Genomic DNA, 21,991 nt, shown 5'->3' with positions numbered 1-21,991 from the left:
GAATCTTGCCACTTCTCTAATCAGGCAGTGGGTTGCTGCCAGAACAGTGGAAGGTGAGTTATGGGCTTGGAAAGGAATCCGCTCAAAAGCAAGGGAAGGAGGAAGGTTTTGTCCCTCATTGCCCGTGCCATATTTTGGGCAGCATGGAGGGAAAGGAATAGGAGTGTTCGAAGGAATCTCTACCCCTCTTCGCGTAAACACCAGTGGATTGCTACTTTTACTAGTTTGGTTGTGATTGACGCTCATGTAATGGTCAACTTCTTTGTCATCCAGCAGTGCGATGCGAGTGATATTCTTTCTCTTGTTTGTATTTGGGCAGTAGCCCCTTTATGCCATTTAACAAAATCTTCTCTTATTAAAAAAAGATCCCCTAATATAGGGATTTCATCCTCTAGAATGTCATTCCAGGGGAACATCTTAGATCCTGTAAACCAAACAGCAACTGAATTAAATTAAGTTACTAATTTCATAAGCCTACACCTAAAATAATTGACTAAATGTGCTGTATTGGCAGCCCAAGAAGACCTCCATCAGTGGGTTGGTATTGAAATAAATAAAGTTTTTAAATTTAAAAGCCTAGTGAGGGCCTAACATTCTAAAGTTTAGTTTGGTCAGTGTGTGGTTGATTGAAAGAAGCTTCTAAAAAGGAGCTAATTTGGTTTGCTACAGAAATTGTTTAGCCCCCGACAAAAAAAGGAATTGTTGAAAAGAAGAAGCTGACCCTGAGGGTTCGCAGGATCTTTCAAGTTTCCTGCAAAACATCACATTCACATGCTCCTTTTAGGGGGAATCTCATTTCTACCCTCACCCAATGGTATCTTATATGTCCATGGGGATCTTATTTTTTGATTAAATTACCCCTGCTATTTAGTTGGTCAGACATAAATATTCCTGTATTATAGTATTACCACTTTCTATTATGATATTTATAATAATAAATTTTTGTAAAATTGAATCTAGAATGTAAGAAAAAATGGAAATAATATCATTTATGTTATAATAATTTAATATTAAAGTATAATATAGTCTAATATATTATATTATTAACCATATACTTTTTGTTTTTAAATTCATAAAATGATTTAAAAATGTATTTAGTCTGAAAGAAATATTATTGTCATCACTCACTACCATGATATCGGATCAAATATTATATTATAATACAAAAATATAAATTAATATCATATTATATAATGTTGATGTTATAATAATGTAACATTATTATATTATATTAAAATATGATAACATTATTGGTTACAATATCATATTTATAATATTATACTATTAGAAGCAAGTACCTTGGCATATTATAAAAATATGCATGTTCTTCATATATTATTACAAGTCACACGGGTCAGGGGTATTTTTGTAATTTTATTGAAGTGGGTATCAGGTTTCTAGTGTTGAAATATTCTTATGAGACGAGCATCCATTCTTGAGAATATGATTTTGGGGAATGTCATTCTAGGGGCATCTTGAATCCCGCAAATGCCCAAGCCCACTTCAAATGAATTTGGGTGGCCATGTTTTTGTTTGGACAAATCAGTTAATGCTGCCTCATTGATACCTGTTTAAATAACAATTTGTTATAGCATGATATTGATTTGTATACACCTGATTCTGGTTCAAGGTCCATGTAACTAGCTCCTTAAATTTTAAAATTTTGTAAGCATGTGCATTTTCGGTTTCATCAACTCAACTTGCCCATAAGAACAGTTCTGTTTTGAATCCCTTTTGAAGTATGTAAATGTTGGCTTAATCTTTAAAGGAAAGCATTTTTGGGAAATTGGTAGTCATCAGCATTGGGCATGATCTTATTGCCTGTTGGACGGGAATAGCTGGCTGATGTCATTGGTTGCTGGCTTTCTTGATTGTGGAATGTTCTTTTATAAAATAATAAATTAATCAAGGTAAATTGAATTTCTTTTCTGCCTATATTCTATTAAAAAACTGTGAATTTATTTTTCTGCAAGTACTGTATCACTTATGCATTTTCTTTTTGGGTATATTCTCTTCTTTAGTAAATCTTCGTCTTTTTTTTTCCATCAATTTTTTAAAATCATGATTGCTCTTTAATTGCTCATTGAATTATATTTCAATTTGGTATCTGTGGCTTCTATAATTTCAGTTTTCTCTTAAATATCATATTGCTTATCAGTTACGGAATGTGCTGCTAACTCAGCTATCAAATTAATCCATTAGGTTGGGGTGTTCTTTGCCCCCATCTCTTCCTCTCCCAGGGGTTTAATGGTTGTAAGAGCCAACTTAATTTTCTCTGGTTCTTTTTCTGATGGAATTTTTTGTCATTTTCTAGCTGCATGCTGCTTATTTGTTCTTCTTCTGCACCTTTTTCTTTGGAATCAATAAAATTTCAGGTTATGCATCTTATGATGTATGAATGTGCGCGAAGAAGAGCATTTCAGTTGGATATTTCCTTCAGCATTACTTTTTTAACTTTACTACATTTCTGGTGGAGAAATGGAGAGAGATGTTTTTCCATCTATATTATATGACTGGCGTTTTTGTTTGCAATTATCATCAATCCACTTGGTATGCAAGAGAGCTAGGTTGTGTTTCATTGTTTTTAGGTGCTAATGCTCAATATGATGGCTAGGTAGTTATGAAGCTTTACCTTATTATGGATTTGTGTAGTTAAACCCAAATAAGCAACTAAGCAAGTAGTAAATAATGTTTGTGGTTGGAAAGGTGCATTATTTTCTCTTTGGGGTCGCATCACTCTTGTTTGGGTTTGTCTTGCTAGTATCCCTTTGTATGATTTGTCTATTTTTTAGGATTCCCATTGGGATAGCTAGGTGCTTGAGAAATTATGAGAGATTTGCTTTGGTTTGGGGTTGGGGGCAAGAGGGATCATTTAGTTGGTTGGGACGTGTGTAGGTAAAAAATGGAGGGTCGTTTGGGTCTTGGAAATTTGGTGTCTAAAAATAGTGCTCTCTTGGCTAAATGGCTTTAGCTGTTCCACTTAGATGATTCATCCCTTTGGCACAGTCATTAAAACTTAAAAGTAAGTTTGAATTGAATATGAATGGTTGGGATGCTAACTTGGGATCTAGGTGTTTGAAAGTCTACAGAGATCAATCTCTCCAATTTATTCCCTCTTCATTTCCGATACTAAGTGTGTGTTGGATGAAGGGCTCTTGTATCTGTTTTTGGAAAGATACCTGGTAGGGGAATGTTGCTTTGTCCACTTCTTTTCCTCCTCCTTACCCATTGAGTTCAGGGCATAATGGTGCTATTTCTTCTTTGTTGTTGTTGTTGTTTAGTGAACTGTTAAAGCAATGAACACATACATTTGGAGAAAGTTCCTTCAAAGGTCTCGTACTCTGCATCAAGTTGGTGGCATTGACTCTACAAAGTGCAACCAACCAAATAAAAGCCTTAACTTTTGGGGAACTTTTGCCTTCCACATTTTTTTATTGAGCGGAAAGAAAAATTAGAACAGGCCAAAAAATAAAAAAAAGGGTTTATTTTTGCTCTATGTTTTCGCCTGGAAAGTGAATAATCTATTCGATTTATTGGGAGAGGGTTGGGGTTTGCCCAAATACAGTGGGAAAATTTTTGGCAATTTCCTTTTTGGTTTTGGTAGGAAAAAAGATTTGTTAGCATTATGGTGATGTGCTTATTTTGCTGTGCTGTGGGGTTATGGTTGGAACCTAACATGCAGATATATTTTTTTGAAGAAGCTGAATATCTTCTTGTTATGGGAAAAGATTTGCTAATGGTTATTTAGCCATTTAACATTATTATTATTATGTGTTGTTATGTTGTTAGTGTGAGTTATTAAGGGTATTATGGTCATTGTTATTGTACTTGACATATGTTATAAATAGAGGGAGAGATCTAACGTTCAGGTTTGGTCTTCCATTTTACCCAATTCTTCATCATGGTATTAGAGCATGATTTTGAGACCTAAACACTAATTTTTATAACCACCATCAAAACCGAAGCCTAAAACCCTAAATCCACTGCATGTCTACCATCATAGAAGAATTTCCAGCAACACTACAGCTCTAGAAAACAGCCAGCAGCTGCCAGAAGTCAACCAGTCGCTGGAAATTTCCTGGGCAACACTGCCAGTTCAGGAACACAAAATCTGCTATAGATTTTGCAGGAACAAGACCATAGTCACGGACACTGCCGACCTGCCTCCCACTTAAATCCCATCTCCAGAGAGTGCCCCATGCGCCGAAAGCTGTCATGGCTGACCCCGCACGCTAGTGCGTGAAGCCACTTTCAGGCATGTTTTTGGCCTGACTTCATCCAGCAGTGTTCGAATCCCTCTATAAACATATTAATGAAGTTTTTTATGATGTTTTTTGTCCAAAGATCTCACCTTTTTTAATTGCTCATGTGTGGCACCCGAGGAATGGTTGTTTGATGCTTCCTGAAGCTGTTTGTCAATGGTTATTGAGTTTATTGGGTCTGAAGCAGAGGTATTTGCTGTGTTTTGATTTGATGTTCTACTTCCTTCCGGTAGACTATAATATCAAGCTGCTGGATATGTGTGTTGCTCAAAGATTGAATCTTTTCGACCATGCACTCGTGGTAATCTGTTAGTTGTTGTCCGGTGTTAGTAAAGGCCATTGGTGAGTCCCTTGGAGCAGTGGCAGTGTTCATAAGCTGATTTTGTGAGGCTGTGGCAGTGTTTATATAAGTTTGTTGGTGACTTGTCCGTGGTAGTTTTGGTGGTTCACCTTGTTTGTTGTTGCTCCAATTGTTCTAAGTGTTATGTGTTGGTTTCTTGGGGCTGTGTCCAAGTTCCTTGGTGCTGTGGCAGCCTTGTTTTGATTCATCTATGACTCAATTCATCTTGGGTCCCCTTATTCATGGTTTGTTCTGATTGTTCCAACAAGTAATCTTGTTATTAGTGGTCTAAGCTTGTGAGTCTTGGGATGGAGTTTGCAATTCACGAAAGTATGGTTCCCTTGATAGTCACTTGTTTGAGTGAACAGTGTACTGTGACTATATCAGAAAAGGAGTATTCAAGGTTTCTACAGTATCTCAATCGTTTCAACAAGCATCTTATCACATTACATCTTTCATGCAGTAAGGTAATTCTACAATTTGTATGTCATTTGGTATCTTTCTTAGTAGTCCTTGGGTTATCAATTTTGCTGCCACTAACCATATAACAAGTGCAACCAACTTCTTTTTTATCATGAATTCTTACAAAAATCACCTAGCTCAAGGGAAAGGACCGGGTCAGTATAAAAGGTAGAGGGTTAATAAGTTATTGCAAGAAGCTAAGACAAGATTAGCAACTTGGAATATAGGGACTTTTACTAGAAAAAGTATGGAAATAGTGGAAATAATGTTTAGAAGGAAAATTAATTTAGTCTGCCTTAAAGAGACAAAATGGGTAAGAGAGAAAGCTAGGGAAATTGTAAAATCAAGATTTAAACTTTGGTACACTAACCAAGAGGAACATAAAAATGGGGCGGGTATGATTGTAGATAGAGACCTAAAAGATAATGTAGTAGATGTTAAAAAAATAGGGGATAGGACCATTACAATCAAGTTAGTTTTAGGCCTAGAGATAGTGAACGTCATTAGTGCATATGCTCCCCAACTAGGCTTAGCAGAAAATCTGAAAAGACAATTTTGGGAAGATATGGTAGTATTTTACAAGGGATTCCGATGTCTAAAAAGACATTCATAGGAGCTGATTTGAATGGTCACATTGAGAAGGATAATATAGGGTATGAGAGGATACATGAAGGCCATGGATATGGAGATAAAAATGAGTACGGTGATACAATCTTAGATTTTGCCATGTCTTACGATTTGGTTATATTGAATACTTGCTTTATAAAAAGAGAATAACACTCAATAACTTTCAAGAGTGGGTACAATAAAGGCCAAATAGATCTCTTTTTGATTAAGAACAGGGACCATCTATCTTGTAAGGATTGTAAAGTTACCCCAGGTGGAAGTTTGGCTACACAACATAAAGTCTTAGTATTAGATATACATATTAAAGAATGGAAGGGAAGGGGTAGCATAAATCAACACAAGAGGACTAGATGGTGGAACTTAAAGGGAGATAATATAGTAAAATTCAAAGACAAAATGAATAGAGTGTGATTGAACAATAGGGTATAAGGTTGATGCAAATGCTGTTTGGAATAAAATGGCGAATTCTATTGTAAGGATAGCAAAAGAGGTTTTAGGTGAGTCCAAAGGAAAGATACTTTGGTAGTAAAGAAAGTTGGTGGTGGGATCAAATAGTCCAAAAAGCCGGTAAGACAAAAAGAAATTCGTATAAGATATGACAAAATTGTAGAAATATAGAAAATCTTGAAAAATATAAAAAAGCGATAAAAAATGCCAAAAAGACTATCAAAGAAGCTAAATATAGGGCTTATGATAGATATACTAAGCTAGATACAAAAGGAGGAGAAAAAAACATTTGTAGACTTTCAAGAGCTAGAGAAAGAAAATGCAAAGATTTAGGTTTTGTAAAATGTATGAAGGACGAGAATCATTATGTATTAATTAAAGAAGAAGACATAAAAGAAAGGTGGCGGAGATATTTTGATAAGTTGTTCAATGAAAACCAAAATGAAAGATTGAGCTTGGAAGTGACAAATGAAGAGAAGGTTACAAATAGAAGATTTATTCGTTAAATTAGAGTCCTTGAAGTTAAGATGACATTAAAAAAGATGAAAAGTGGGAAATGTTTAAGGGATAAAGGAATTATTTGGTTATCTAATTTATTCAATAATATTACAAAAATCAAGAAAATTCGAGAAAATGGAGGAAAACTACGTTAGTACCTCAGTATACAAACAAAGGTGACATTCAAAACTGTAATAACTATCGTGGAATTAAGATTATGAGCCATATGATAAAATTATAGGAAAGGGTAGTTGAGCACAAAATAATATTAAAAACTAAGATTTTAGAAAATCAATTTGGTTTTATGTCTGGGAGATCAACAATAGGAGCTATTTATCGTTTAAGAAGTTTAATGGAGAAGTTTAGGGAAAAGGAGTAGGACTTGCATATGTTTTTTATTGGTCTAGAGAAAGCTTATGATAGTACATAGGGAAGTCTTTTGGTGGGTATTAGAAAAGAAGGGAGTTTGCAGTAGATATATGGAGGTCATTAAGGATATGTATGATAGAGTAGTGACTAGCGTCCAGATCGTAGGAGGAGAGTCTAGAGAGTTCCATTCTCAATAGGTGTTCATCAAGGTTCTACTTTGAGTCATTAACTTTTTACTTTAGTAATTGATGAAATTACTAGGAATATCCAAGATGAGATCTTTTGGCGTATGTTGTTTGCTGATGATATCATGTTGATTGATGATAGTAGGAGTGGAGTAGAATCTAAGTTAGAACTTTGGAGAGCCACATTAGAGTCTTAGGTTTAGGATAAGTAGGAATAAGACTGAATATATGAAATATAATTTCAGTAATGTAAGGAGTAGTAACAGAGAGATGATTAAATTGGATAATCAAGAGATTAATAGAATAGATAGATTTAGATATATTGGATCTTATGTAAGGTGGAGGGGAAATTGAAGAAGATGTAGTACATAGAATTAAGATAGGTTGGCTAAAATAGAGGAGTGCGTTAGGTGTGTTGTGTGATCGTAGAATACCCCTAAAATTAAAAGGAAAGTTTTATAAGACGGCTATAAGGCCAACTATGCTTTATGGTTCAGAATATTGGGCAACTAAGATACAACATAGATAAAGAATGAAAGTTGCTGAGATGCGTATGCTAAGGTGGATGAGTGGTTTAAAATTAAAAGATAAGGTAAGAAATGAACATATGCACAAAAAATTAGGCATAGCACTAGTTGAAAACAAGATAAGTGAGGGGCGACTTGGATGGTTTTGGCATTTAAAACACAGGCCTAGTAGAGCTTTTGTGAGGAGGAGTGAGTTATGGTTTTTGACTTGAAAAAGGGTAGGGCTAGGCCAAAAAATTACTTGGAATGAGGTAGTGAGGAAGGATTTAATAACCCTTAATCTAATAGAGGAAAATGCTCTGGATTGGGTGAATTGGCGGAAAATGATTCATGTGGCTGACTTGACGGAAAATGGTTCATGTGGCTGACCCCACCTAATGGGACTTGAGGCTTGCTGTTGTTTTTGTTGTTTCAGTATCCTAAAAATCTACCTCAAGTTACCCTTGCTGCTTGGTCCACTATTGCAATTAAGGGGATAGGAATAGTAAATTCTACTCCTTTCATCTCGTTTTCTTTTGTTTTATACATGCCTAAATCTCCTTTCAATTTCATGTTAGTTAGTAAGCTTACAAAATCCCTAAATTGTTGTATCATGTTCTTTCTTGATTTTGTGATTATTTAGGATCTGAAGCTGAGGAAAACATTGGCATAGGATGTGAGGCTCGTGAGCTATACTACTTTGAGTCGCTTTCTCCTCCTATCGACTACACCATTGTCACTACACCACTTTCGTTGTTGCCTTGGTCATCTGTCCTTGGACAAGTTGAAACAATTAGTTCCTTCATGGAGTTCTGTGTCTAATGTTGAGTGTGTGTCTTGTCAATTGAGAAAACGTCATCGTGTTCCCTTTGCTTCCTGGGTTGACAAACTAGTGGTTCGTCCTTTTATGTTAGTCCATTATGATGTTTAGGGTCCTAGTTGTGTCACGTCGAAGTTGGGGTTTTGGTACTCTGTTACATTTATTGATGACTATTACATGATGACTTGGTTGTATTTAATGAAATATCGTTTTGAGTTGTTTAATACCTTTTGTGTTTTCTGTTATCAAATAAAGACTCAATTTGATATGCTAGTCACGATACTTCATAGGGATAATGCTAGGGAGTACTTTAGTACCCAATTCACTACCTCTATGACTAATTTTTGTATGATCCATTAGTCCTCTTGTGCCCACACTTCACAATAAAATGGAGTCGCAGAGCATAAAAACAACATATTCTTGAAATCACTCGTATCCTATTGTATCAAATGAATGTCTCCAAAGGTTTTTGGAGTGATGCTGTGCTCACAACTTGCTCCCTCATCAATAAAATGCTATCCTCTGTCCTTGGTGGTAAAATCCCATATTCAATTATCTTCCCTAAGACTCAGTTGGATCCTCGTGCTATCAAATGTATTTTTCTAGGCTATTCCTATACTCAAAAGGGATATCAATGTTATAACCTACTTTACATTGATTCTTTGTCTCTGCTGATGTTACCTGTTTTTGAGTCTACACCATACTACTCTAATTCCTTGAGTTTTGTTGATCTTGACGAGTCCCTTCCTCTGCCTTGCCTTATAGATCTTGACCTATTATTTGTGCCCAATCCTCCTACATCTTCTTCCAATTTGAGTCCTCACCTCTTGGATCATCCCAATTTGTAGGTTTACACATGGCAACTAAAGGAAGGAGAGCCTCCTCCAATTTCTATTACTGCGCCTCTAGTTCCCTCATCAAATGATCTTATTCCCATGAGGTTGACCCTCCTATAGCTGTATGGAAAGGTAAAGTCACTTGTACTTTACATCCAATCTCGAATTTTGTTTGTTATGATTTGTTGTCACCCTCACATTACTGTTTGCTTAGTACTTTGTCTTCCGTTGCTCTTCCAAAATCTATTTTTGAAGCCTATTCCATTTTGGGTGGAGGATTGCAATGGCTGAAGAGATGTGTGTGCTACATGGTAATGATACCTGGTATTTGGTACCTTTTCCTTCTAATAACATTGGGTGTACAATAAGAAAGTCAATTTTGATGGTTCTGTGGCTCATTTGAAGGACAACCTTGCTGCTACGGGATTTACTTAGGTGTGTATGTTCATCTTTTTTAGCCACTACTTCTCATTGGCTTACATCAATTAGATGTGAAGAATGCTTTCCTATATGGTGATCTTTAGGAAGAGGTCTATATGGAGCAACCACCTAGGTTAGTTGCTTAGGTGAACTTAGACTCCGTGCGTTGGCTTAAGAAATCATTATATGGGTTAAAACAATCTCCTAGAGCATGGTTTGGATGATTTAGTGCTGTAGTACTTAGAGTTTGGCCTTCAACGGTGTGCAATAGATCAACTCTATATTTTATAACCATACTCCATCTGACATGGATTTGCTTATTGTTTATGTAGATGACATTGTGACCAGTGACGATGATCAAGGCATCCATGACCTAAAGCTTTTCCTACAAAGCAAGTTTTAGACCAAGGACTTGGGACTATTGAAGACTTGAAGTACTTTTTTGGGTATAGAAGTATTGAGATCTCATACATGATTTTTCTTATCATAGAGAAAGTATGTTCTTGATCTTTTATATGAGATTGGACTATTATGATCCAAACTTGTTGATGCACCCATGGATCCCAATAGTAAGTTAGTGTTTGATATGAGTGATTTGTTGCCTAACCCACGATGATATCGGAGACTCATTGGAAAGTTGAATTATTTCACAATCACTCGACCATATATATCCTTTGTAACAAGTGTTGTGAATCGGTTTCTCGATTCTCTTGAGAACAAGTCATTGGGATGCAATAACCCGCATTTTGAGATATCTCAAAGATGCACTAGGGATAGGTCTCTTATATCAAGATCGGGGTCACACTCATATTTAGGGATATACAGATGCAAGTTGGGTCGTCGGGTTGCCTTCTTATTGAAGATCCACATTTGGATGGTGAGTCAAATAGTTATGGTGCACAATGTGAACTAGGACGAACTAGGTTTTCCACATTCTCAACCTATGGAGTTGATGTGTGATAATCAAGTTGCTATTCATATTGCCTCCAACTTGGTCTTTCATGCGTAGACAAAGCATATTGATGTTGATTGCCACTTTATTCGAGAGAAACTTGTACTGAAGCTCATTGCAGCCACTTAAGTGAAGTCTGAATTTTAGCTTGCTGATTTGTTCACTAAAGCCGTGGGAGGTGCTCATGTGAAATTCATTTGTAACAAGCTAGGAGCATATGATACATATGCTCCAACTTGAGTGGGAGTGTTATTGGTTATTTAGTCATTTAGTATTAATATCATGTGTTAAGAGTTATGTTAGTAAGTGTTAGTAAGGGTATCATGGTCATTGGTATTGTACGTGACATATATTATAAAGAGAGGGAGATATCAATTGTATTGAATCCCTTCTTTGCGAGGATTCTTCTCATTATATAGCAACGTTTGAGCTAATTACATGGCAGTTATATGGCTGCAGCTAATTACATGGCAGTTACATGGCTGCAGCTTAATTACAAGGCAGTTACATGGCTGCAGCTAATTACATGGCAGCAGCTAATTACATGGCAGTTACAGCTATAATACAAGAATCATGCCATAAATAGTTAGGCTAATTATAGGCTAATTATGGCTTGATATAATCTGACTGACATCCCCCCTCAAATTGATGCGGGTCGATCAAGAAGCATCAATTTGACCACGAGAAACTGATGGCGCTGGCGAGTCATGGCTTTCCTAAAGATGTCAGCAATCTAATGCCCTAGCTCTGCATTTTCCTCTGCCCTAATTTTCGTTCGTGACCGCTCGCAGACAACGTTGCTGGACGTCGACTCGTCGTAGGCAAACCTCCAAACGGCGAATCTCCAGACGACTCGTTGTCTTTTGGTGCTCTTTGACCCCCTGTCCAACGAGCAAAGGGTATTCAATGATATGAATCTCGGTGATGCTCGCGGCTCCTCCCCCTCCTCCTCCTCATCATAGAAGAAAGAAGAAGTCTGATGCTACCGGTAACATGTTAGAGAGAGAAGCTCTCTTTCCTCTCCGAGGGATGCATGGTACTAGGGTTAGTTAGTCTTCTTGCTTCGGATTTTCCTTTGATTTCTTTGTTCTTGGCTGTTGGATTTGCACTTCTGAAGGTGGACGAAGGTTTCTCCCTAACCTCTAGGGGCTTTCAAGTGCTGTTTCAAATTTTTTCCTGGTTCTAGCCCACCAACAGATCTGAAAATTGAATTTTTGGGTGTGCTCATGGGTCACAACGTTGTGAATAGGGCACTAGGAAAATCTGAGAAGGAAGATGATTTGAAGAAAGAAGTGGAAGATGCATTAAAGTTCATTGAGATTAAAGGGGGGAAAGAAAGGATTGTGGAGTAAAAATAAAAATCATGAAATACTTGCTGAGTTTGCTTGACTTTCTGGAGAGGTGTTACAGAAAACTCAAGGGGATTCGAGGGACATGCAAACTCCTTTGGACCTTCTTGATAAACTTCAGAAACATATGGGAATAGTTGTGAGCCCTTACATCTGCAAACAGAAGGATATGGTAATGAAGAATGTCCTTATGATGTTGAATGAAAAAATACTTGAAGAAATGGGGTTAACTGAGGATTGTTGCTCGCAGATGGAAGGGGTTAACAGTGATAAGGGGGATGGAAAGAGAAGGTCGTGGGATGATGATGAGCCCTCTGTATCAGAAACATTGTGTATGAAGGATACGAGTAATGCTATGGATGATACAGAGGGGAATGCTACTGTTTGTGACAGGGTTCAGGAGCCAATCTCAAAGAAGCAAAATCCTGTTGAGAGTAAACAATCTCAACAGGAAACCCAAGAAGGGAGGACAGTTATGAGGAATAACAAAAGGGTTGCTTGGGTTGAGTTGTTTGCAAACAATAGGAACCCTTCAAATTGTGGTGCTATTCTAGCTTTTACAGCAAATGGTGATGGTGCTCGTATACCAGCTTCAGAGCTGATTGATTCAGTGGGGATTTCAAGCATACACCTGGTGGGCTATTTCACTGATAAGCACCTAGGTAAGTCATCTTTTAACTCTCTAGTTAGGTCATGGAAAGTGCGATTAGACTCTTGAAAACAGAATGGAATTTCTGTATTTCTTGAATAATTTTGTACGGACTAATGTACAATATTTATAATACAATCGGAAGATCTAAATATGGAAATAATCTCCTAAACAAATCTCTCTCAATAATATACAATATATACTTCTCTAAATTACTCCAAGATATTTGAAGGTACTTGGGATTTCTACACTCCCTCTCAAGTTGGATAAAGCTGCTTGGTTAGGGAGAGCTTTGAAGGAAGTGGCGATTAAGATCTTGGTTTTTGAGATGGATAATGGGTTGGATGATTCACCATGGCATTTTTTCAGGACTGTTGGGAGTGTGTGAAGAGAGACCTTCAATTTTTTTCTTAATTTTTTGACAATGGAGAGGTACGAAGGAGTATAAATTCTATTTTTATTGCCTTGGGGCCCAAAAAGATTTTGCGATTCTAGTGAAGGATTTTAGACCAGAGGTTGTCTGCAGTTCTGGAGGACGCTACCTGCCTTAGTCACTCTGTTTTTGATAACAAATGAGGTGACTGAAGATGCTGTTGGAAGGAATAACAGGAGTCTTATGTTGAAATTGGACTATGAGAAAGCTTATGGTAGGGTGAATTGGAGCTTTCTGGGCAAGGTTATGGCTAACAAAGGGCTTGGCCTGAGGTGGAGGAAATGGATTAGAGGGTGTTTATCTTCTGTGATTTTTTTGGTCTTAGTGAACAGCCAGGCTAAGTCTTGGGTTTTGAGTGTAAGAGTCTAAAATAGGTAGATCCTCTTTCTCCTTTTCTTTTTACTACTATGGTTGATGCTTTGAATATGATGATTGAGAGAGAGAGGAGTTGATAGAGGTTTGGAGGGGATTTAGTTAGGCATGGGGATTGTATCACATTGCACCTTCAGTTTGCAGATGGTATCACTCTCTTCCTTTTAGAAAATGTGGGCTGCTTCTCTAATTTGTCGACCATCTTACAAGTGTTTGGGAAAGCTTCTGGGCTGAAATTAATTTCTATAAGAGTAGTTTGGTGGGCCTTGATATTAATGTAGGCCCTTTTGTTAGGCTCACTGGTTGTGCCATTTTGACTTGGCCTATTACCTGTTTAGGTGTCGCCTTAATTGGTAATCCCAATGCTGACTCTTTTTGGGACCCGGGTTTTGAGAGAGTGGCTAGGAGACTTTATGGGTTGAAAGGAGTATTCTTCACTTTAGGTGGTGGTATTACTTTTATCCTTGCTTCTGTCATCTATCTCTTTGCATTGTGTTTCTCTTTTTAGAATTCTTGTGAGATTGGCATGGAGGCTTGAGAAACTAATGAGGGATCTCTTGTGGTTGAGTGGGGGAGGGTTGTAGAGATCGTCTTGTAAGGTTGGGAGACTTGGTTAGGTCTAAAAGGGAGGGAGGCTTGGGTTTGTTTATTTAGTGTCCGAAAATGTTTCTTTGGTGGGGAAATGGTTATGTTACTTTCCTTAAGAACCTAATTCTCTTTGGAATAAAGGAATTTGGTCTACTACAAAATCAGTGGGATGTTAAAGTAGGGGTTAATATTAACTATTCGAGTTCTTGGAAGTTTGTATCTTAGATTTATGATTATTTCCTTCCTAAAGTCAAGTATATGGTGGGTAATGGGGAGCAAATTTGTTTTTGGGAGGGCAATTGGGTGGGAAATGTGCCTTTGGCTATTGCATTTCCTCATATCTTTGAGTTATCTAATCTTCATGATACCCCAATTTCTACTCTTCTTCTTTTGCACTCTTGGAATTTCCATTTGGGAGAAATCTTAATGAGAGAGATTAATGAGTTGGCTCTTTTGACTAGTTTTCTTGACTCTCTTCATGTTCTTTTGCGGAGTGATATAAGGGTTTGCAGCTTAGATCCTTTTGGTGAATTTTCTTGTAAATCCTTTTTTTTCCTGTTTGACTCTTGACTCACAGACCCTTTTTCATTATATTCTTTGATCTGGAAAGCTAAAGCTCCCTAAAAAATAAAAGCTTTTATTTGGACTCTGATAACTGAAAGAATCAACACCAATGATTTAAAAGAGAAAGGCCTAATAAGGCCTTGCCACCTGATGTTGTGTCCTTTGAGGAATGGAGAAACTTGCTCACATCTGTTTCTTGACTGCCCTGTCACTTTGGCTGTTTAGAATAAAATTATTTGGTACATTTGGTGAAAACTGGGTTTTCCCCTCCGCATGGAATGCCTTTGTATTATTACATTTAGGGGTTTTGGCAAGGGAAAGGATAGGAAAGCTTTGTCGTGGTGCACTATTATGGCTATTATTTGGTACGTTTCGTTGGAGAAGAATGCTAGAGTTCTCGAAGGTGTGGCTGCTACTAACAATTTTCTTTGGAGTAGAGTGATTTATCTCGCGTCGTTGTGGGTGTCGGCAAATGGCTTTGTTCACCATGTTTCTTTGGAAGATTTGCAGTGGGATTGGTTGGCTCTGCTTTATGAGGTGCTTTCTGTTTTGCTGTGATCTTTGTAGCAGTTTTTATTGATGTGAAGGGAGGATTTTTTATTCTCCTTGTTTTTTATTTTTTTTTCTTCCTTTTTCTGATGTACTTTCTTCTTTCTTGTACAATTCTTTGTTCATCCGGGGAAAAAAAAAAAAACAAGTAATTGGGACTTTGTGCTGCTATTGTTGAGTTCATTTATAATAACTTGGTGAATAGGCAAACGGATAAGAGCTTGTTTGTGCGTATTCAATTACAAATCCCTGAACCTATTGGCCTTGACTCTTTACGCAAGATGCCATCTTTTTGAGCATATACAGTCTTTTGTCTCATCATGAGTTGAATGTTGAGGTTGTGCGTAAACTTCTCATGTGGAATATGGATTATAAACTTGCTGCTAATCTGCATCATAGGGCTAGAGAATTTGATATGGTTCATGATGTCATTTGCATTAGGTTTAAATGCTATTCTGCAAATTTCTTCAATGAATTCGTTGCCCATGCCATTCACATATTCTCCACCATCATAAACTTGGACCTGATGCAGGTGCATCAGCATACTTTCAATGTGGATGACTTGGCACCTTACTAAGACCCTTTGAGCCTTCCTCCATGTGTTCTAGTGCATGTGTAGGTCCTACAGTTCCTCCGGCGCCAACCATTCTCAGCCACTGGATAGGTGTAGAATTTTTTTCCTAGGATGTTGGGATATGGTCGAAGGAAATTTGTTGAAGGCTTTCAGGAATTTTTCTTTGATCATCATTGGCAGTCTTAAAGTGAAAGATTTTAGGCTTATTAGTTTAGTTATTAACATTCACAAGATTATTGCAAATGCTCTTCTCGTTACCTTAAATGTTATTTGGGTGATGTTATTTTTAGCATTCAGAGTGCTTTTTCTGGGATGTTATTTTTAGCATTCAGAGTGCCTTTGCTGGGATTTGTATATTAGGTTAAATGTTATTTGGGTGATGTTAGTTTTAGTATTCAGAGTGCTTTTGCTGGGAATTATATTTGATTAGGAATTGGTTTTTTCCTGGCTAGGTGCTGGTGTTGATTGGCTTTTATAACTTATTTAGGATTTCCTTTGGGTAGTAATTATTGGTCGAGTGTTTTCTGAGATCATGTGATTGCCAAGGTTGCAATGTGGTTGGATAATTGGAAGGCTGCTTTTCTCTTTGGCTGGTTGCATTACTTTAATTCATGCATCTTTGGCTTTTCATTCCTATTTATTTCTGGGTTGGAGAAGGTGATAGAGTGATTTCTTTTAGTTTGGACTTTGGGAGATAAGGGATCATTTGGTTGGTTAAATTTGTAAGCTAAGTCTGATGAGGGGTCTTGATAATTTGGTGGCTAGGAATATCTCTTGTGGGAAAATGATCATGGCATTTTTTCCCTTAGAAATTAATTTTCTCCTTTGCACAAATTTATGAGGAGAACATTTGGTCTTCAAGAGAACTATTGTGATGTTAAGTTAGGTGGTAATGTTGTCTATAAAAACCTTAGAAATTCAATGCTTGTATTTCTACTCCATTTTCTCCTTAGCTCAAATATAAAGTGGGAATTGAGTTCTGGGCTCATTTTTGGAAAGATCTTTAGAGAAGTAATGTTCCTTTTAACTTTTTCTGTCTTTCTCTTCTCCAGTTTTTATTACAATGCTCTAATTGTTACCATTTTTCTCTTCTCAATCTTTTACCCCTTGGTGCCTGGGGTTTAGGAGGGATTTTAATGAATTAGAGAGGCAAATGAGCTGACTTTGCTTCTCACAGTGTACCATCTCCCTTATAGAGGTGTTAGTGGGATATTAGGGTTTGGACTTTGGATGGCATTGGACCATTTTTTAAATCTTTCTTTCTTATATTATTCATTTCCTGCTTTTTTTTATGAATCATGTTCAGAAAGCTAAAGTTCATCTAAAATGAGGCCTTTTATTTGGTTGGCAGTCAAACTGAGTAAACACAATGTATGTGCCTTTAAATAAAAAAGGAATTAATGAGGCATTGTCTCCTGATATTTTTTTGATGTGTTGTAATATTGGTGAATTTCTTTTAGGAGGTTTTGGGAGGGATTGGGATGCTAGAATTTTGTGGAGTTGTGCAAGGTTTGTAGTGGTTTGGTCCATTTGGCTGGAGAGTAATAATTGGATCGTCAAGGATTTTGCTTGTGTCTATTCTGGTATAAGATAGTTTTTCTTGCATCTGTCGACTTCTGCTTTTAGGCCCTTAAAGGAATGCATGTAACTTGATACTCGGTGGGATGAAAAGCTGTATTTTTGTATTTTTTTTTAATAACTTTTTTCCTTAGTTTATTTTTGGGTGGATGGGAGAATGTGCGTTTACTTTTTTATTACTTTTTTCCTCAGTTTATTTTTGGGTGGTTGGGAGAATGTGCATTTATATTTTATAACTTTTTTCCTTAGTCTATTTTTGGGTAGTTGGGAGAATGACTTGTGCACAATGACTAATGCACATTTTCTTGTATTGTTTTGTTTTTGTCTCACGTCCCGTCAGTAAACTTCTTTTATAAAAAAGAAGACAGTTCTTTTGTATATTCAACATGTTATTAGTGAGAAAGGATGAAACACTGCATTAATCGGGCCTTTATTAATTAATAATGTGGTTAATAATATCCAATAGGTTGTGTCTGGATTTGGGGGAGGCCCCGGGGGGGGGGGGGGGTTGGTGTTCGAATAATTTCTCATATAACTTCTCATAAGTGACTTCTCTAATGTTCCCCATCATTCTCCCCTGGTTGGGAAAAATTTGACCTTGAATTCGAAACATTTAAAGAATGAACCAATGAATCCCACAAAATTTACAAATGCAAGTGGACGAAGTCATTGAACACGAACTTGTTAGGAATGAAAAATTCCATATACGCAATCTGTCTTCAGCCTTGAACTTAATGGACTTACCCCCATATATGGCTTAATCTCTGCAATTTCCACCTCCTTAAGGTCCACCTCGGATTCTTTGTGCTCAAATGTCAATTTTGGAACGTCTTTTATGCCCTCAGATTGTGTTGCTAACACAATGAGTTGCAGTTTTGGTTTTGACGCAGGCTTACTAAGCACCTTCCATACCTCTGTTCTTCTTCAACAAAGCTATTCCATTCCACGAATCAAACCTGAATTCCTCAGAACCTGCATACGCAGGAGATGTGAGGGCTGCCTTTTTTCTTTTTTCTTTTTTAAAGTAATAAAGCATGAATGGTATTCCTTGAAGCTAAGACCTGTATGCTGGTTCGTGTCCCTTTGAATGCATGTGAAATCAATCCTGAGCATAAGCTGTGGTTGCAGGGCCTTTCTTTCTAGTTTCTTGGTTGAGAAGGTGATCCTATAAATATTTAGACTGGCCATTGGCCTTTTTCCTACCCATTTTTAAAGCACAGAAAATTCCTAGAACACTTGGTTTTCCTAGCTAGGTCTCATCATAAGTGACTTCTCTAATACTCCCCATCATTCTCCCCTGGTTGGGAAAAATTTGACCTTGAATTTGAAACATTTGAAGAATGAACCAATGAATCACACAAAATTTACAAATGCAAGTGGACGAAGTCATTTAATGTTCTTATTGCATTAACCATGCCATAGAGAAAAAAATTCTGTTAAGCAAACTGGAGTTCTACTCTCTGCCTCTAAGAAAGCCAGGGTGTGGATTCACAGTAGGAATGGGGATTTTTCAATTGGATTAGCTTGGTTGATCATGAAACTTGATTTTCTTGTCAAGGCTTGGCCAACAATATTTGGAAGAAAATTTGGAGCCACTGAACTCATGAAATTCTAAAATGATCTTCTGCAGAGATTCTGTTTGTGTGCTTATAATGAGGGGGATAATAATGGGCGGAAAGTACTAAATTGTTAAAATGATCTGGTTTGCTGTTTGGGTCCTTCGTGGAGGAGTTTGGTTTCAATTCTTTCAAGCAGTGGGTCTTTCCTTTGAGTTAATTTTTCTGACTTGGTGGAGTGCTGCTTGCCCATCTTCAGTCTTCACTGCTCTGTGTGATAAAGTGGAGAGCTTGAAAAAACCACTACGTTTATGCGTATTCTCCTCAACTAGTACAGTTATGCATACTCTGATACGGCTGGGATGTAAGATTCATCATGATATCAACAACTCCATTTATGCATATTCTCCTCAAGAAGTTATATTGTTGTTTTAAACTAGACTTGAATCTGCATTTGTCTTTGGACTTTACAGCATGTTTTCGTGCTTTTTCTGCATCAACTCAGAGAAGCAGGTGTTTAAAGACTCGAGAGATGGGATAGAGGTGAGTAATTGTAATATTTTCAAGGATTCCTACATGGCATTATAAACTCACACTTAATGGGGCGTCTATACTGTATTCCTGTCTTCAAATTTTTCTTGAAATAATAATATTATACTATTGTCTGTAGTGTTTATTGGTCACTTGAAAACAAATATATTTGCGTGTGTTAAAAAGTTGTGCAGCAACTATTACAAATACAATGAATATTTCTTTGACCGTATCCTTGTTTGGTAAAAACTGAGGGAAGAAATGTGATCTTGTAGAGTGACCTCATAACAAGCAAGAATCTTGGGTAGTAATGCCTTTAAATGTTTGAACTTCACATTTTTAATTGTTTAAGGTGTTTGACAATGAGCCAGTTCATGATTTCGTGATTGCAAAAAATGCATGTGCGCACGAAATGTTTAGGGTCTGTTCAATTGTTGAAAACAGTCTTCATTTTCTATTTTCAGTTTCCAATGGAATTGCCACCGTATTCCTGATTTTACAACATTTTTGCAGGGAAGTTCCTACACTAATGTTGGAAAATCAGAAAACAGGGTCGAATTTTTTTTTTCTTTAGAAAACTAAAATTGAAAATTAGAACTAATTTCACAAGTTAATAGGCCCTTGGTTTTTTCCTCCCTCTTCTCATTATTTTATTATTTTTGGTATTTTTATTTTTTATTGAGGGGTGGGGTGTGGGAATTTGTCAGACGACTCTGACCTGCTTGGTGTAAAGTATGAGAGCTTTTAATGATATTTATGTTCCTGGTCTTCACTCTTTAACCCTTGGATATTAGTTATCCTTGCCTCCTTGATATTTTTGCTTTTAGCCTTTCTTCCCATGTCTGTAACATGACATGAATGAATCCTCAATCCATGCATTTTTATTATTTGGGAAATTTATTTTATTTGGGTAACAGGAACTGTGAATGAAGATGGCTGCTTTCATCGAGGCGTTAACAAGTTTCATTTTTCTGCCTCTCTGTTGCCTCTATTAGGTGACACTTTCCAGCTTTGATGGAGTTGCTATGCCGTTCAAGTGGTGGAGGGCTCCATGCTGCTTCGAATATTTCGTTTGGCAGTCCAAACCAGCCAGCCAGATAAGTGTGGTCCCTCCCTGCAGTTCCCACTGTCTTCTTATCAATATGGGACAGTGGCTAAACAATTTGGGGTGAAGGAATTTATGTTTGGCAAGTGGCTAGCCCTTCCAAGCAGAGGTCAGTTTTGAGGCCCCATTATCACTCCACTCTCATATGCCTGCCTTTGCAAATGATTTGCATTTCAAGGGGATGCACCGCACCTTACATGAGATGAATTGACATTGGCCTCGGCAATCATGAATACAAGTGTCCTAGTTGTGCCACTAATATTTATTGGAGAGGATGTTGATTCTCATTTTTAATTACAGTTGAAGCCAAGACTAGTCTCTACTGCATTTTAGTCTGAATATAACCCTTAAACCAATACAGGATGAAAATCTGTCTTTTGGATCTCGTTGGTTCCAGAGAATGTTGCTTCCTGTTCATCCCAAATGAAAACCTCTCCCTTGTCTTGACAGTCTTTTAGGTGCTAGTTTTTGGGTTCACCATTAGAAGCTTACTAGCTGCTGCAGTTGTTTCTATTTTCCTCCTTCATGGTATCTTTTTGTGTTCTAATTGTGGTAAATTGTTACTGGTTATTAAGATGCACTCTTCTTGTAAGACCAGTCGGGTTGAGTGCTGCTGTCCCAATTTTGGAGGTAATTTTTTTTGGGGAAATGAAGAATAAAGGAATTTCAACAAAAGATTTGGGAGTTTAGAAGGCTACCACATATGAAGGGCATCACGTGCTGCCGGGTCCGCATTTTGTTGTATTATTAACACCTTCAAAAAATAGCAAAAAGGATAAGGTGGCAACTCTTTCTTTGCCCCGCTCCCAGCTGTGCGTGTTGTAAATTTGACTTTATCTAGATTTAGATAAAAATTCATTATAATTTCATCTCATATTATGTTCAAATTGTACTTCAAATCCAAGAAATCTCTCCAATAAGATAAGTGTTAGGACTAGAGGAGTCCATAGGTGTGCTTGATACACATAGGTGAGCACCAACTTGATTCAAAAGTTTAAGTCTATTAGGTCTTGAGCCCAACCATGTATATAAGTATCCATCTTCCACTTAAGTTTTCTAATGTAGCACAAACTTATAAGTGGAATTCTCAACAATCTTATCTTCACTTGTGAGTTCCAACTGCTCACCCTTTGAATGGAAATCGTTTCCTTTATGGGAGTAACCTCAATTCTCTAAAGGTTGCTCAAGTGGGTCTTACCACTGGCGTCTTACGTGTTTTGAATTGCATTTCACATGCTTCCGAACCAATTCTACCTTTCATGTCTTGATCTTATCTAGATCCATCCTCGACTTAGATGATCATTATTGGCTTCGGTCACATACTTGATCTTCCAATTGTTAGCACGTTAGGAGAATTAACTTTACATCTCGACTTTATACTCTCGTTCACCTCGAATTACGAACCATCGATTCATACCA

General features: G+C 37.2%; 1 protein-coding gene across 3 annotated transcripts in view; it reads left to right on the top strand.

The window, feature by feature from the left end:
* The window catches only part of LOC131161101 (probable CCR4-associated factor 1 homolog 11), a 29,418-nt gene extending 7,957 nt beyond the window's left edge, over window positions 1-21,461 (top strand). Inside the window, exons 2-4 of one of the 3 annotated variants that reach the window (XR_009138310.1) lie at window positions 19,011-19,300; window positions 19,410-19,479; window positions 20,463-20,954. Coding sequence is in view for 1 of the 3 variants with exons in the window: in XM_058116893.1 (XP_057972876.1) it covers window positions 1,769-1,846 (78 nt within the window). In the remaining 2 variants the exon portion in view is untranslated. Of the gene's footprint in view, window positions 1-1,768; window positions 1,862-19,010; window positions 19,480-20,462 lie in introns of those variants that run through there. The other 2 variants (XR_009138304.1, XM_058116893.1) reach the window with 2 other exon arrangements.
* The last annotated feature ends 530 nt before the right edge of the window (window positions 21,462-21,991 follow it).

Source organism: Malania oleifera, chromosome 1 (genome assembly GCF_029873635.1).
Source record: "Malania oleifera isolate guangnan ecotype guangnan chromosome 1, ASM2987363v1, whole genome shotgun sequence".
Taxonomy (NCBI): domain Eukaryota; kingdom Viridiplantae; phylum Streptophyta; class Magnoliopsida; order Santalales; family Ximeniaceae; genus Malania; species Malania oleifera.
The sequence above is the reverse complement of the archived record's forward strand: the minus strand, read 5'-3'. Positions and strand labels throughout refer to the sequence as shown.